General features: G+C 40.4%; 1 protein-coding gene across 2 annotated transcripts in view; it reads left to right on the top strand.

Moving 5' to 3' along the window:
- ca4a (carbonic anhydrase IV a) overlaps positions 1–18037 on the top strand; it is a 73026-nt gene that overhangs the window by 21373 nt on the left and 33616 nt on the right. Inside the window, exons 1-2 of one of the 2 annotated variants that reach the window (XM_039778502.1) lie at positions 647–801; positions 3169–3246. The exons of the other annotated variant lie outside the window; for it this stretch is intronic. Coding sequence (XP_039634436.1) covers positions 3186–3246 — 61 coding nt within the window. The 5' untranslated portion in view covers positions 647–801; positions 3169–3185. Of the gene's footprint in view, positions 1–646; positions 802–3168; positions 3247–18037 lie in introns of those variants that run through there. 2 annotated transcript variants of the gene reach the window in all.

Below are 18037 nucleotides of genomic sequence, written 5' to 3'. Positions count from 1 at the left end.
CCCCAAAAAATCATCTCAATGATCTTATAGGCCGAACTTCCTTCTAAATTATAACTTTAAGATCTTATGTTATTAGGTGGACAAAACTATCCATATCCTTGATTGGACATAACAACATTCTGAAAATAACAATTTGACCTAAATTTTTTCTGGGCAGCTCAAATTAGAGCAGGTAGGCCTATGTTTTAAAGGCTGCATCCCCCAGCAGGGTTACAGTGCAATCCCAATCAATGAAGGCCTCTATAAGCTTGTATAGGCTATTTACACAGCAGATAAGAAAAAGTTTATTAAACAGACAAAAAAAAAAAACTTCCTGAAAAACACAATAATGATTTGGCACAGTTAGGTTATCTCAATTTTCGCCACTATGTTGTGATTGCCTCGGCCGAACAATGCCCTTTCTAACGGTACATGTAATCACAGCATAGGCTATCACAGACTGAAGTGGGTCATCAACGCAATATGAACGTTATATATTCAAATGCCATTAAATATTGTTAAAAAAAAAAAAAAAAAAAAAAATAATAATTTTCCGTTGCTCTGGATTTACTAAAGCATATTAGATATATTGATTTTAATAATAAATACAAATAATAATAATATTGCGGTTGCTATGATATGCACATAGATATATATATATATAGTGGAATGCAGCGCAGGATACGTTAGTCTTCACTGGCAACTAACAGACTTGTAGCTTTTTGCTTAAAGAAAGTGACACTAACTAACTGGTCGAGACAGCAGTAGCTAGAGAAGCAACTAGCTAAACATTCAGGGAGAGCAACGCCTGTTTTCTGCGAGGTAAAATTGCTGTTTTTTTTTTTTAATTAATGGAGCAAAGGTGGAGACTAGCTAGCACGACATGACTCGAGTCAGACTCTCAAATTTGACGACTTTAGCTACCCTTGCTTGACTTACAATGATGAACTCAACTTGACTTTGACTTGTTATTCAAGACTTGATACTTGACTTAGATTTAAGACCGATGAGGACTTGACTTTTTAATAGTGTAGCTAGCTAACTAGCTAGCTAGCTAATACAAAGTAATATTTGCTTTTTTTCAAGATATTGAGCAGTTGGACCAACTTGTATGTCAGTTAAGACCAGCCAACACAGTTTTTTAAATTATTCTTTAAAGTTGGTAGCTTTAAATGTAGCTAGCTAACATGTTATTAGTAATGTAACATTAGTTAGTCAGTCTAAATTGTTTTGTTTAAATTATTATTGTGCTTTGTTAAATTAGTAACGTTAAGTTTCTGTAAGTTAGGCCGTTATATGCTAACGTTAGCTAGCTAGCTAATTCTAATTCCCCGGAGATATGGGCTCTTTTATTTTTCTAATTTGTATATTACAACTTGTTTGCCAATATTAGGTAAATCCTAGGGATTATGACTGTTTGTGGTTATTGATTTGTTTATAGATGCCAAATTGTAATAATATCAGTGATTATTATTAAGCTAGCTAGCTAGCTAGCTTGGGCATCTGTTAATTGTTGCCATAGCAACTAGCTACAAATAGTGCGACAGTTAATTTCGATGATCTGGGATTTATGATTTAAAAGATTGTATTAATTGTGTGTATATTGTATGTGTGTGTAAATAGTGAGGTAGGTAATGTTTGAAATATTGTTATTATTTCAGATTGTGATTTTCATATTATATTTTATATTGTTGTAACGTAGCTATAGTTCCAACTAAGTTCAGTTGGCCGAATTTTTTAAATGTTCGAGTAACTTTAGCCGAACGGTACTTGCCACTGAAGACCAGCCAACGGACTGGTAGTTTTAAACAATAACAATCTTTTAAATCTGAGTGCACTCCAAGGGTGCAACGTTAACGTTAATACTTATTTAACTGTCTATGGTTAATACCCACAGAGTTGTATCAAATGTTTGGAGTAAGGAGGAGTAGCTATAAGTTACATCTAGCTATAGGGGGTCCGGGGGCACATTTAATGCCACTATTCCATCATGTACACTGATCTTAAGTATTGCATATGTTAATGAGTTTGCCTCGCCGATTGTAAATGTGGTGAATTATTGTAAGGGGGGGTTAGGCTTATTTTGTGTTTTAGCCCACAGTGTGTAAATACTAGCTAGCTAGCTAGCTATTTCAAACCATGCCTACTCCTTTTGTAATAGACGTTAGACCTGAATTATTAGCACTCCTGCACACTTCCAAAGTCTAATTCTCTGTCTTTGCTACCAGTTACATTTTTACTATTGTTCATAATTGACTAGCTATAGAAATTATAAAAAATGGCAAATCTGATAAATTACAGGCAAATTCATCGAAATAAAATAAACTGTTTTATATAGATTATATGCAAATGTATCAAAATAAATGCACACAGAGCAACAGTAGTAGTAGCTGGTGGTGCCATGAATAGCCATTCACTTTTTAAAGTACACCAGTGGCTGCTCCACTTAATGCTTGTCTTGTCCACTGATTACACCAGGCGGAGGGCAGCGTGATAGTGGTGCGTGAATGTGCCGCGGAGATCCGCTCAACAGTGTTCCATTTGTTTCTTTTTTGCGTTGAAACCGGTTGACTGTGTACGAGAGCAGAGCCTCTGACTCCTCTCACGATATTAATGATGGTGTGAACCAAGCTCATAATTCTGCAGTGGCGGTGCGCACATAGCCTATCATTGCAAACTGAAACGGCAGCGGAGTGTCCGAAGTTTCTTGAAAAAGCTCAATAATAATCGTGATGGCATTAATAAACGATGTGAAAAAATGAGGGATTGGTGAAGTGGAGGGTGACAGACCAGCCAATAGTGACCTTTTCTAAACTTTAAATCTGATGCCTGTCTATGATCACTTTTCGTGTCTTTGTGCCTTCATCAGCGTGAGAAATACTAAGGTGTGACCGTGTGAACTGGTTGAAATGCGTCTCACGGTGAATGCGAGAAACTTGAGAGCCCTGTAAACTATGCCCAATGTGCCCACAGTTTGCCCACTGCATGCCCGTCAGCTGTCAGTTTGTTCGACTAATTTTTTCTCAGAGAGGACTGACACTTTATTGTGCTAAGTAATTTGAAGCATAGCCGTTGTATGTGGTTAATATATCAAGCTATGGACCAAGGGTATGGTGATAGATAAGCATAAGACCCCCTGCAGGATGCAATCACACTGGAAAAAAACATTCATTGTGTTGTCTTCCCCAGGTCGAGTTAGCTCCAAAATGCAGCAGCTAATCCTGCCCGTTCTCCTGGCATCCTTTTGGACCATCTGCACAGGATTAGGTGAGTCTGCTTTCATTCATGGCTGGAAAATATGATTTTTTTTTTTTTTTTTAGATTTCTCTTGCAACAGTACAGGTCCTTTCAGCCTGTGTTTTAATGTTTTTCTTATATTTCTGCTGTTTTACATACAATAATGCAAGTGATAGATTGATAATATCTTAATTAATGTGAGCTATTTAATTCCTAGTAACACTGGAAAACACTAAGGGCAATAAATACATCAGAAAGCTGCTCAGTGAGCAGGTTGAAATTGCTTTTTTTTAACCAGTTTTTCCAACCGTACCAGTCACTTTATTCAATTAGAAAGTTGATACTCTAAAAATAACAGAAATTCAAAAATAGATTCAGAAAGATGTTCTGCAGAGAAAAGAAACTAGTCACCAAAAAGCACAGCTCCCCAGATGAAAGAGAGGTTCCCCCACACTAAAACTGCCTGCCTGACGCTCTCCATACACACACTCACACCCCTCTCTGTGCTGTCCATCACACTGATGTGATACCGGGCTTTCCTCCGTGTGTCCGACATGCTCATCAACAACTGAGCTCCTTGTTCAAGGACATGGTCCTGTATCTGAGAGCCCTGAGGTTTGGCACCAAGACTCTAATTAAAATTAGCACTAACTAATGACTGACTGGTGACTGAAGTGACGAAGTCTTTTGGTCTGTGCGATCTATTATTAGTCATTGATTAACAAATGCGCACATTTGAAAGGAAATGACACAATAGCTCCCCTGATGTTTTCCCCTGATGAATTCCAACTACATTTGCAGATTTCATAGGACAGAAAGTGACACATTTTCACAGCTACCGCCCATGCTGTCAGACCATCTAGTAAAGGTGCACCCAGGCGGTAGTCACAGAGTAATTAGACATTGCTGAGTTGTAAGATTTCATTCCTCTGCAGTGATCACTCACACACATACACATACATATCCTGGAACAAGAATGGGAATCTTAAATCCAAGAAATGAACATCTCTTTATTTACTGCGACCAGTACAGTGAATGATGGACAATGAAAAAGATTTGCTCTTTTTATCCTCATAGTACAGAAAGATCAAGCACAAATGTCAACTTTTTTGTAAATAGCAAGCCAATTCCTGCATATCAGGGAGTTTTGTATTGCTGGGAATAGCAGCTGACTTCAACTAACAGGAGAACAATTCAATTCAGTTTGCAGTAAGGAAAAAAACTATTAATAAAAGGACACATTTGTAAATACATCTAGTTCATTCTAGCTGGACATTTGTCAGTGTATACATTGAGAAGAAACATCCCATTTTGCCCTCACAATTGGCTGAGCTTGTTTGTGTCACCCAGAAGTTAACAATGTAGGCTCACTGATACTGTGTGTGTGTGTGTGTGTGTGTGTGTGTGTGTGTGTGTGTGTGTGTGTGTGTGTGTGTGTGTGTGTGTGTGGTGATCTTTACATTGTTTGCTTGTTGCTGACATCAAATCTCAAGATGTAGTTGGCAAACTTTTTACCTTGACAAATGTTTTTTAATTTTCTGTTTCAGATTGGTGCTATCAGTCCCAGTTCACCTGCGATAATATGTGCAATAGTAAGTAAATACAAAAGTGTAACATTGTTTGGTTACAATAATAACTTCATTTATATGGTACTTTTTTTTAAAGAACATACTGTACATAGGATGTAAAACCAACAGATGTAAAGTGCAATCAAATATAAGCGATAAGGTTAAAATAATGAGCAATTTATCTCAATAAAGAGATTTAAATGAAGAGGTTGCCAGCTATATTGCAGGTCGTTCCCAAGTTGAGGGCCCCTAAGTGCAAAGGCTCCTCTGGTTTTCAGCCTTGACTTGGGAATCATTTAGAGATCTACAAGAGATCCCAGACTGCACCGGCTCAGGTTGTGGTTAGATACAAATGAAAATAGTCAGGAGCCAATCATATATTACTTACACTGTCGGTGATTATTTAAACCTTTAAATTTACTGTAAAATGTACAGGCAACCAATGTAGAGATGCTAAAATTGGGATAATATGCAACCTTCTATTGGATCTTGTGAGTAGTTTTACTAATGTAACCAGCATCTGAACCAGCTGAATACTGACTCAAACGGGAAAATCAGAATCAGAATACTTGATTGATCCCCTCAGGGAAATTGTTCAGTTGCAGTTGCTCACAGTCAGATTCAAGGTAAAAGTAAGAGTAAGACTAAGAAAAGAGCTAGTCAATAAGTGTATAAAGTAACATAGCTACAGAAAAAATAAAAAAGTGAAGTAAGATTAGGTTAAAAATAGTGCTGCAACTAACGATTATTTTAATAATCGATTAATCTGTCGATTATTTTTTCAATTAATCGATGAATCGGATAAAAAAAACAAAAGCATTAATTTACATCAACTCAATACATACTTACATACATACTTGTTGTTTTAGTTTATAGTTGTGTAAAGGTAAGTAACCCAAGAGCAGATACAGACAAGACACACACACACACACACACACACACACACACACACACACACTTGAAGCTTATTCATTAAATTATTACCATCATTGTAGTAAGTGCAAGTTAAGTTCATTTATACAACACACACAAAAATATTTGTCAACAATAACTGATATGGGACAAAGCACAGAATATATACACGACAACAGATTAAAAAATTAATGGGCCAAAAAAAAGGGCGAGTGAATAAAACCGTGGCTTTAGTCTTGCAAACTATAGCACCCCTGTTTTACTACTGTTTAACGAGCTAACGCTAGCTTGTCATGCTTGTCAGCTGGATAACGAGTAAATACCACACCAGCACCAGAAGAGGGACGTTACGTTCCTCACTTCAAAACGGAACAGAAGTAGGATAGTGTAGTGACTTTACCCTGCTGTTGAACTCTCTTCCTCCTCATCAAGGACTCCAACATGTTTACGTTTTAGGTGCTGAATCATCACCGTGGTGCGCCTGTGCCATGCCGTGTCGCTTTTGCTTATCTTGCAAGTAACACGTTTTCAATTTATTTAGTGTGAAATGTTCCCACACCTTGGATGACTTAGGTCGTGATTTCTCTGCCTCCGCCATGTGTTTCAGAACAACGTTACGGCTCTCTCCGGTCATTCTCCCTATTTCCTCTACCCCCACTTTGCTCTTTTTTCTTTTCTTTCGCTCCGCGCTGCTCCGCTCTGCCTCTGCTCTGCTCTGTGCTCAACTTTTTTCTTTTTTTTTTATCTCCGCGACTGAGTGGCGTAATAGTTGCGCGACACAACGAATCGATAATGAAATTTGTTGCCAACTTTTTTAATAACCGAATTTTATCGATTTTATCGATTCGCTGTTGCAGCCCTAGTTAAAAAGTAAGATTGGGTTATTATGTTGCTAAAACAATGAATTCTACAAATGTTATTGTAATGCAGTGTGAACATAAAGTATAGTGTCAACATAAATAAAGTACAGTGTGAACATAAATGAAGTACAGTGTGAATATAAGTAGCAGTGAATATATAACAGATATCGCACATGTAACTGATATATTATTGAGTTGTTATTATTATACATAATGTCAAAGAATATTGAGATGTGATGTGAAAGATAGTTTTGCCACTCTAAGCATGTAACACTCAGAGGGAGATGTTGTATAGTTTGATAGCCACAGGCAGGAATATAAAGAGTTATTCCCGTCAAAACTCCGTAAAACATAGACAACAGTTTCAAAGTGCTTTGAAAATGAAAAAGATTGATGTTCTGAAAATGTAGGAGACTGAATTGGATAACCAAGTTGTCTTGTTAATCTGAAGTGTGAAGGAATTTGACTAACTGGAGAATCTCAACCTATTATATTTACTTCTGATTTATTGGAGTCTAAATGAAAAGTTTTCAACTTTTGTAAGGCAGACCTATATTGACCCATATACTATGTTGATCTGTGGCCTCAGACATATAATTTCCTTGCCTGGGAGATTTGAAGTTGTGTATGTACTGGGTAAGTTGCAAATTATTTGTACTTGTTGGGATCAATCAAATCTTAATCTGTAGTTTGTTCAGTTGCATAATACTGGAATTGAAGGAGAAGATCTGAGAACCGTCTGCATAATAATTTAACTTGATATGATGCCTGATTCTGAAGCCTGAGAAGCACTGTCTCAGTGCTGTAACCCATTCTAAAACACTCCAACTTGCTTAAAGGGGACATATTATTCTTTTCCGTGTTTTTTGTCATATCTACAATGACATAATGTTGAATTGTCATGTTCAAATAATGAAGTAAACGTATTTTAGACAAATCCCTGTGAGCGAAAACGTTCAGATTTCCAACTATTCTGAATGCTCCGGTTTCAACAGTTTTTTCTACTGTAGGCTAGGTCTTACGCAACTCTAAGCTGGCCAGCTATGATTGGTCATCTGCTCAAACTAGGCAGGACTGGAGTGTTTTTTTTTTGAGCCACTGCATTGATACATGAAGCTACATGCTAACGGCAGTATTCCGGGTCACATTACTCCTGAAACATTTTCTGTTTATGTAGTATTTGGTTTTAAAAGCCTTTATTTGTGATTTTTGACGGTAGAAATTGCTGCTTTATTCCACTACAATCTGATGTTAGCATACTATATCATCTGGGCTGCTAATGTTGTCAAATTCTCCCCAATTCCAGGTTGCATTACTGCTGAAACATGTCCGATTTGGTAGTGTTTGGTTCAGAAGCCTTTATCTGCAATTTTTGACAGTAGAAAGTGCTGCTTCTTTCCACTACAATCTAATGTTAAAATACTACTAACTTTTAAGCAGCTACATGCTAACGCGACATAGCTGTAATCCTGACCAATACTGGTCATTTCTTCCCAAATTCCAGTCACTTTACTGCTGGGACATGTCTGGTTGTGTAATATTTGATTTAGAAGTCTTTATTGGTGAAACATGGAGTGGAGGCTCCAGAGTGTCCAGGAAGCATGCTGGCCAATCAGGGCAGACTGGGCTTTTTCGGGAGGAGGGCTTAAAGAGACAGGCGCTCCTACAGAGCGTCTCATTCAGAGAGTGAATACTGGTGCAGCAACCATGGGCAGTATGAGAATAATAAAGTGTTTGTTTAAACATTAAAACATGTAAACATGTTCTAGTACAAACACAACATGCAAGTCTAATCCTGAAAATGCTATATAATAGTTGCCCTTTAATTTGAGTGTTTTTCTTGTTTTAGCACCAGACAGGGGGGTGAGACGACCTACAGCGACTGTGTTGGAAACTCCCAGTCACCCATCAACATTGTCACCAAAAACACTTTGAAAGACGAACGACTGACTCCTTTCATCTTTACCAACTACCAGGAGGTCTTCAGTGACACGATAACGAACATTGGCTACTCAGGTGAGCATATTTTCCATTAAACATAAGATAGCCCTCAGTGTTGTTAAGCCGTTGTGTGACGTCTTTATGCTCGGCGTATGTCCACTACAGTTAAGGTTGGAGTTCCTACCTTCAGCACCATCTCAGGTGGAGGCCTCCCGACCACCTACAAGGCTTTGCAGTTCCTCATGCACTGGGGCAACAGCGAAAGGCCCGGTTCTGATCATACCATCGATGGAGAGCGGTATCCCATGGAGGTACCATGACCTTACTGTACAACACACACATCCTGTCTTTAGTCAAGTTATTAACTGATGTGATTAACTGTTAAAGGTTTGCTCACACATAACAGCTGGAAACTCAGGAGTAAAACAAACAAAATAAAATGCAGATTTTCTCTAAAACTGAACTTTTCAAATTTGAATGTGAATATACAGTTTTTTTAAATAGTGTATTTGTTGGGAACTATTTTCGGGCACACAGGTTTGACGTCCTAGTAAGCATTTACGGCAGAAGGATGGTGTATGAAGGGTTGACTCAAAATAAACCACAGTGGCGTTGTTCATTGTAGTAAAGTAACGTGTCACCCAGTGTGATGATATATGATATATGATATATATATATATATATATATATATATAAAATTAAAATAGTTGTTGATTATAGTCCAGGTGAAATGTGAAAATTATTTTTTTACTTTTTCATAAAAAAAAAAAAAGGAATTTGGTATACCTGTATACCTGTTCAATAATGGAGTCATTGCAAAAACGCCTTGTGGCGGCCATTTAACTTTCCACCTTAACCAAATAATGGATCCCACAGTCTTTGTGTTTGTTGTTTGCTAGCAGACAGAATTGACAAGGAGGCCCATTCACGCAGTCAATTGAGAGCGATGAATTGTTTTTCCCCTCCGGTGTCGGTGGGACTTAATTGCGCTCTGTGTCTTTATTGTCCTACTCTTTGCAGTCATTGTATCGTCAGGGTTTAAAACTCTACACAACATGCATGCAACAGACATGATATTATTACGTTAGCCTAGGTTCTCATATACTGTGATTTCTATTATATTCTTCAATATCACCAAATTCATCTTTAACTATTCACCTGAACAGTTTATTATGTTTTATACCATGGTCTGGGTGATCAGAATTCTGATTGGCTGTAGGGTGTCCATTAAAAAGTGATATAGGACACCTACTAAAGGAGTTCCGGTGAAACTGTATGTTTACTGTTCTAAATGAATGCGCTACATTAAATCAAAAAGGAAATGTGGATTTATTATTTCCAACTCGTCCTCTGAACACCACAGGATGGTGCCAAAACACACAGGCTGCAAGAAGTAAGTTATACTGCCCTCTGGACTGACTTTGTTTCACAGCGAATAACGTTATCTCACATCCCGTTCACTGTTCAGGTCGCTGCTTCAGGCTGCGCCGCTGCAGCCGACAGTAACGTTACACATCACGGATCAAATTCTTTGTAAAAGTCGTTATATTGTTTTGGGGACAATGACATGGCTGATAGCTAGCTTGTCTTGTTGTTCAACATACTGTCAAATTATTTTTACTGATTGCCAACTGTACACAATGTTATTGACTTTGGATCTTGCTAGCATAACGTTAGCTTTCTGACCATAGCTAACTAAACTGAAGGGTTCTATCTAATAATATGAACTAATGTTTTAAAAATATGTTATTTGGCAAGTGACCATGGTGTAAGCGGGTTAATGCCCTTCGAGGTGTCCATTGTCAGGTATTAATGGACGCTGCGCGTCGGACGGTTCACGCCTCGCCGTCGTCCATTAATACCTGACAATGGACACCTCGTCGGGCATTAACCCTTACGTATATGGTATCATTGTAATCCTTGGACATCGAAACATAGGGGTAGACATCACCTATTCTGTGTTATCATGTTTGGAGATATGATGCCTATGACTTTATTTAGTTATGGCGGAAAGTAAAATGGTTCCGTTTCTGAAAATGTTGAGGGTGCTAAACTGTACAAGTGTACTAAATTCCATGCTTTTATAAAAAAAAGTAAACTTATCATCTCAAATTTGGCACAATCCCCTGGACTATTAGGAAAGCTTTTTTTTTTATCAATCACGTTTTTGATAAAGAGCTGATTCACTTGAACTGATATGTTAGGTGTTCTATTGTTAGAGTATTAAATCTCCAAATGGTGCAACTTCTGTAAACTGATAACACTGTGTTTTTATTGGTCCCATCTACAATTCAGCACACTGTAAAAAATGACGTTGTGAAAAAAAGTGGTAACATCGGTAATATTGTCTCAACAGCTGCACATCGTTCACGTGAAGAAGGATTACGATGATCTGGAAACAGCTCTATCAGACCCAGAGGGAGTTGCAGTCCTTGGGTTCCTCTTTGAGGTAACCATTTTGAATCTTGTATTGTTGAAAACAAATGGCTATTACAGAAAGGACCTTAGACACAGTGCTGAAATGTGTATATTGTGTATATTTCCATTCTCAGACGTCCAAAACAGCAAACCAATGGTATGACCCCATCATCGGCGCTCTGCCAAGCATCACAGCTATAGGTAAGTACTACATGTAAGTTCAATATAAGCAACTAAAGACATGGCTGCACAGTGTGTGTTGGTAACGTTTCATCTGTGGCTTTTCTGTTTTCAGATAGCGAAGCTCCTCTGGAGTCCATCTCCCTGGCACAACTAATCCCAAATGAGACGAATCTGACCAGCTTCTACCGCTACAAGGGCTCTCTGACCACCCCAGGGTGCAATGAGGCTGTAATTTGGACTGTCTTTAAGACTACCATCCCTCTGAGCATGGATCAGGTTAGTATAAAATACCAGAAATGTAAATGAATGCAAGTGCATTTTTGTTATATACTGTGTTTGTTTTTTAGTTATAAGGTACATTTTCTTACATTTATTAAAACATTTGCTTGAACAGTAAAGTATAAGACTGACCTCCCCTGAAAAACGCCCCCATAAGTCGTTTGTTCAAGCAGCAATTACGACTTAGCAATTATGTTTATAGTGACGGCGCCCTCTACCGTTGCTGAGGACGTCTTGAAAAGTACTGATACAAGTTAAAACAATCTAAAAATATGGATTTGTTTAAATAATGAAGTAGGGCTGGGCGATATGGCTGAAAACTGTATCACGATATAAGTGTTTCATATCGGTCGATATCGATAATTATTGATATTTTTTATGACCTATTTAAAATAAGGACCAGGAGAAAAATATATTGAATTTAAACATTTTTACTTTAAACTTAACCTTCCTCTGATTATAATCCCCTCAGTTATAAAAGCAGAAATGTCAACACAACCGTGGAAAACACTCAAATAATTAAAATGTAAACATAAGTCTAAAATCACAGTGAAGAAAGAATAAGTAAGAACTGCTTAATAAAGTGTAATAAAATAGTGCAAAGTGTTAAATATAAACATAGAGAAACCTGAGAAGAACTATTTTCTGTAAGTTTAGCGCTAGGTTGGTAACCTGGCTTCTGGACAGTGCTCAGCACGTCTGCCTCCGTTATTTCTTTGTAGCGTTTAGTAAGGCGCTGATGCAGAGTACCTCTCCATGGCGGTCTGCTGCTTGTGCGGTGTAGCAGCTGCAGATGTTGGACGTTGCTGGCGAATACGTCTGTGCTCCAAAGTGTGAGCGCGGCTAAGGTGGTAAAACAAGTTTGCGGTAGTGTTGGTGGGGACGACGGTCAGACTTATAAAATCCCCAAAACTGCCATACTGACTTTTCCTGTTTTATCAACAATTTGTTGAGTAGTTCAGTTTATGATTAAATGTACTTGAAAAAACACAGCATTTACGGACTCGGTCGAATAACACACCTTGATGATCTCTTTCCACAAGCTGGGGCCTAACATTTACCCTCTGTTCCTCCAGCTAACGGTGTTCTCTGAGGTTCTGCTCGAAGATGAAACGCCAATGGTGGGGAACTTTAGGCCGGTTCAGCCCCTGAACGATCGGAAGGTGTTCCGGTCGGGAGGCGCAGTAATCCTGGTCAGTTCTGCCCCTTCTCCTGGCCGCCATCGCCGCTTGCGCACTGTACGCCAACACCAACTAGAGCAAGGCATCCTGTGCTGCACTGCGACATCCATGAACACAATAAATTCCAGTTTGACTCCTCAGCTCAACCCTGGTTTGTAATCTCTTCATCGCTTTGTTGCTAAGATGATCCACCACGTCCTGGTGCAGGCATGACTCACCTGGTCTTACAAGTCAAATGACAAAGGCGAAAGGAACGCCCTTATGAAAGGTGCTGTAAGTGTTCGATTAGCATTCATTCATGTGTAGTGAAGCACCAGATACCTTAGTCATTCCTTCATTTTCACTGTGTCATCCTATTAGCACCAGCACACACTTTTGATGTTAGTGCGAGTCGCCAATCTCAGCCCCATGACCTGGCACGTTATGTGTTGTCAATAGGTCATGTGGACACCATGGAGCTCTTAATAGCAGAACTGAGTCAAATTTCCTTAATTTCCTTCAGGATAAATAAAGTATCTATCTATCTATCTATCTATCTATCTATCTATCTATCTATCTATCTATCTATCTAAATAAGATAAGATAAAACTTTATTAATCCCGCACTGGGGAAATTCCTGTGCTACAGCAGCTCAAAAGAAAAACATGTACACACATTAGAATAACACAAATACACATTAAGTGGACATAAGTCAATAAATATACATTAAGTATAAGAAAGAAAAAAAATAGAATTAAAATAGATTTAGTTATAATAATAATAGTAATAAATCAAACATATTTACACAATAAACATCCTTCTATAAACAGACAGTATATAAACAGATGAGTAAGGTGCGGGTGAATAGAAATGAAATATTGCACAGTTGGAGGTGACACAGAGTAATAAATAATTAGAATTATACAGAACATGGATAACAGAACAGAACAGAATATTGTCCAGTGATAGCTCATATTGCAGAAACAGCTAGCAGTGCTACATTATGATGTTGCATTAAAGAGTCGGACTGCTGCTGGAATGAAGGACCTGCGGTAGCGCTCCTTGCACTGAGGGTGCAGCAGTCTGCTGCTGAAGGAGCTGCTCAGGGAACTCACAGTCTCCTGTAGAGGGTGAGAGGTGTTGCCCATGATTGATGCCAGCCTGGCTAACATCCTCCTCTCCCCCCCCAGCTCCCCAGCAGGCTACTGCATAGAAGATTGCAGACGCAACCACAGAGTCATAGAATGTTTTTAACAGAGTCCTGCACGCACCTCAGCCTCCTCAGCAGGTGGAGCCGGCATTGGCCCTTTTTGAACAGGACGTCTGTGTTTTTGGACCAGTCCAGTTTATTGTTGAGGTGAACACCCAGATATTTGTATGTCTCCACCATCTCGATGTCGACACCCTGGATGTTCACCGGTGTAGTACCAGGCGGCCTCATGCGAAAGTCAACCACCATCTCCTTTGTCTTGCTGGCGTTGACGTGAAGGTGGTTTGACTCACACCAGTTGACAAAGTCCCCGATGACCTCCCGGTATTCCTGATCATTCTCCTCTGATACCCTCCCAACAATGGCAGTATCATCAGAGAACTTCTGCATGTGACAGCTGCTTGTGTTGTACCTGAAATCCGCTTTTTACAGGGTGAAGAGAAAAGGAGCTCCTGTGCTGCTCATCACAACAGTCCTGGAGCCTCACATACTGTGGTCTGTCAGTGAGGTCATTGATGGTCCATGCAGACCGGTGGGGGTCAACACCAGCTCCCAATAGCTTCCCCTAGAGCAGTGATGGTTGGATTGTATTGAAAGCACTGGAGAAATCAAAAAACATGACCCTCACAGTGCTCCCAGTGTTCTCCAGGTGTGACAGTGATCTGTGTGATAGATAGATCATGGCATCCTCCACCCCTAGGCCTGGTTGGTAAGCGAACTGTACTAGGCATAGGCGCCAATACCGTGGGTGCTCCGGAGCTCGAGCACCCAAGGAAAATACAGAGCACTCACTGAGCACCCACGTGTGCCAGACTGTCAGTAGGCTACATTCATTTAAAATGAAACATTGCAATTGGGGCTAAGTGGAGCGTCTGTCATAATGTGATTGGTTATGTCAATGTCAGTCCCCTGCTCCATATCCTATCCACCAATCACAGCGTCTCTTGGATGAAAACGCCTCCATGCCCCCATAGGTAATCAGAGTGAGAATTAAATGAACAGATTTGTTATTAAAAAAGCAAACCTAATGATGCAAGTGCATCAACGACATCCACCACCAGAGCAGAGAGTTCTTTATTTCCCATGAAGCTGATCGCGGTTGATGCCCCAGAATCGGTGACTGCGCGCTAGATACAGAGCACCGCGAGCTGCCGGTCGTGGTGCTCCGTTAGGTCACTGGTAGTTGGTGGTCAGTTAAACTTCTCATCTCCAATCCTATGTATTTGTGATAAGTGGCGCTGTCCTAAGTTGAAAGATAGCCTGCTTTACAGCTTCGTTATCGAGTTAGCAGTGTGTTTGTATCGGCCGCTGTCCTTTTCCTAAGGTTCTGAAATGCAACATTTTTTTTGACTAGCCTACTTTTTTTTAAAGGGCATGCGCCCGTGAGCACCCACGGAGGAAAACATAAATCGGCGCCTATGACTGTAGGCGGTCCAGTTCTGAGCCCACCAGGGTTCTCAGGTGTCACAATACAATCCTCTCCAGGGGGTGAAGTCAAGGCTACCAGTCTGAAGTGGTTGGGCTCCCAGTTTTAGGTACTGGGACCACACACAAAGTCTTCCACAGGACTGGAACTCGCTCCAGACTCGGGCTCAGGTTGAAAATGTGCAGGATGACCTCACTGAGCTGATTCACACATTCTTTAAGCAGTCTGGAGCAGATTCCATCCGGGGCCCAGAGCCTTTCTTGCCTTGATCTTTTTTAGCTCCTTCTTCACCTTCACTCCTGGAGGGAGTTGTAGGTGCTCTCTGGAGAGAACGATGGGGGGAGGGGAGTGAAATGGAGAATCAAAAGCAGTGGACAGGTGTGAATTGGGGGATGCTGATGTCTCAGAAGCCCTGAGAGGGGATGAGGTGGTCAGGCCTGAGAGGAGAAGGTTGAGTCACCGACAGGTCTGAAGTCTGGTTGGAGGGGGTAGAATCAAATCTATTGAAAAAAAGATTTAATTAATTTGACCTGTCACGGTCACCAGAAACAAAGCCTCTACCACTGTCTTTGTTTTGTCCAGAGATGGTTTTCAGTCCCCTCCAGACCTCCCTTGTGTTGAGCGCGCTCCATTTCAAAGCCAGCGGTCAAAGGAGAAAGCAGTTTGGCTTTTCTTTCAAAGTCCAGGAGAACAGCGCGGCCGTCAGGTGAACCCCCATGCAGCCATTCAGTCAGCAGTTGGTTCGGGAAAGGGGGGAGGGGTGTGAGATACTCTGCAGGAATCAGTGTCTCCTCCCAGAGTCAGAGGCTACTGACACCTGAGACAAAGATGAAGCTGCAGAGATGTTATGGTGCGTTCTTTTTGTCTTGTAATCGTGACTAGTAGCTCGAGCGTGACGTCACATCCGTGTCAAAAAACGATTAACCGCGGGGTTGTTGCATTCTTTTTGTCACAACATACTACTAGTCGGCGAAAAGATGGATTTTTGTAACATTTTTAGTAACATTTAGGATTCTATTCACCCAGTTATTGACATATTACACACATATATTTCACAGTTTGATACATGAAAATTACGTTTTGATTAACGTTAACGTTAGGCTACTGCTCTGCTTTCTGCTCAAGACTCGGCTTAAAGCCATTGTTGTCATATAGCAACCGAGCGGCGTCTCTAGCCAATTTCAGCGCGCAAAAGCGACAAAATAACTAATCAGGCGGTATTTAACTCCTAATAAGACTGTAGCGACATGCCTATAGGTAGCAGTATACAGCGCTATGTGTACGCACTTCTTCATTTGGTTACAACAAAGACAAAAGTGCTTAAAATTGTAGATAACCACAATGTTTTCTACGTGTGATGCACGACGTAGCCATCTTTGAAAGTGAGCTCGGGGTCCTCTGAGTTCAGACGACTTGACGAGTCGTAAATACGACCTCGGGGGCGTTCTTTTTGCAACTTCCGGGTCGTAACTCCGGAAAACAACTCGTAAAACGACTTCGGTGGACAAAAAGAACGCACCATTAATGCTGATAAAGGAACTGACAGCCTGGTTTTAGAGGGAGGAGTAAAACAAGCTAATAATAAAAATAAAACAAGCTTTGCGTCAGGCCCATGGTTTCAGAATGAAATGCTCTTGGTTAGCCAGATAATTATTTATATGCTTCCCTGAAAAACTGAGACAGTTGTCCCAAAATGGAAAGAACTTTATAACAGACCACTGTGAAAAACACAGGGGATGGACAAAATGTCTGCAACAGTAGATGTAGGCAACTATTAGTTATACTCCGCATATGTCACTGTTGAAAAATGTTCATTCTATTAAGTGATGTAAGTTAACATACATACACACTGCTTTAACAACTTCCTGTGTGGTCTCCTTCTACAGGAACTGTGGCAATGTGTTCTGTAAAGACTGTTGTCATCTGAAGAAGGCCATCGCCACAGCCTCCAGCTGAGAGAAGCGTTGTGTAGCATGGCTCGCGCTTCGGCTCTGTCCTGCTCGTTTTGGACTGATAACCTGTTGTAACCCCAACCGGCTCTGGTTTCGGCTGCAGGGGGGAAGATGAGGAGGAGTTGTTACTCTTTGGGACGCTCGGTTTGGGAGCGGAGGCGCACTGTGAGACTGTCTGGAAGGCGGAGAAGAGGAAAGGGAATGTCTGAGATGGAGGCATTTCAGCGGGGGAGGTTTTCCTGCAGAACAAACCCCTTCTGTTCCACACGGCTCATCTCCAACCTGTCTACTCCATCAGAGTCACCCACCTTTAGTACCAAACCGTGTGTGTGTGTGTGTGTGTGTGTGTGTGTGTGTGTGTGTGTGTGTGTGTGCGTGCGTGTGCGTGCGTGTGCGTGCGTGCCATTTGATCTGAATCGCCTGCCTGATGGGAGGAGCTTAAACAGATCCAGGGTGTGTAATGCTTTTTCTGATGTTCTTAGCCCTCCTCACACAACCTGTACACTACCAGGGTGACAGAAAAGTGAAAATGAAAGAAATCTGTTAATTTAATGTGGCGACAAAATACAGGACTTAACTCTCACGTAACACCAGTTTGCTGAAGTGCTTTCCCTCCCTTTGTCCACTAGGTGGAGCTGTTCTATCGAGGGTAACCCAAGATTGTACTTGTAAGGAGACCAGCACTTTCAGCAAATCAAATCAGATCTTTGCATTCAGAGCTCCATAAACTGAGAGCTACGCTTTATCTACAAAAAATGCAACAAAAAAAGTTTTATGAGATTAAGGCAATCCTAATATGTGCAAGGTGAAAAAGCTGGTAAACTAGTTTGGTGCATTAAACAGATGCAGGCAGAGGAGGCAATACACTCAATTCAAACAGATGGAGGTGATAACATCGGACCTAAAAGAGAG

Source organism: Perca fluviatilis, chromosome 16 (genome assembly GCF_010015445.1).
Source record: "Perca fluviatilis chromosome 16, GENO_Pfluv_1.0, whole genome shotgun sequence".
Classification (NCBI taxonomy): domain Eukaryota; kingdom Metazoa; phylum Chordata; class Actinopteri; order Perciformes; family Percidae; genus Perca; species Perca fluviatilis.
This window is presented reverse-complemented; position numbering and strand designations above follow the sequence as displayed.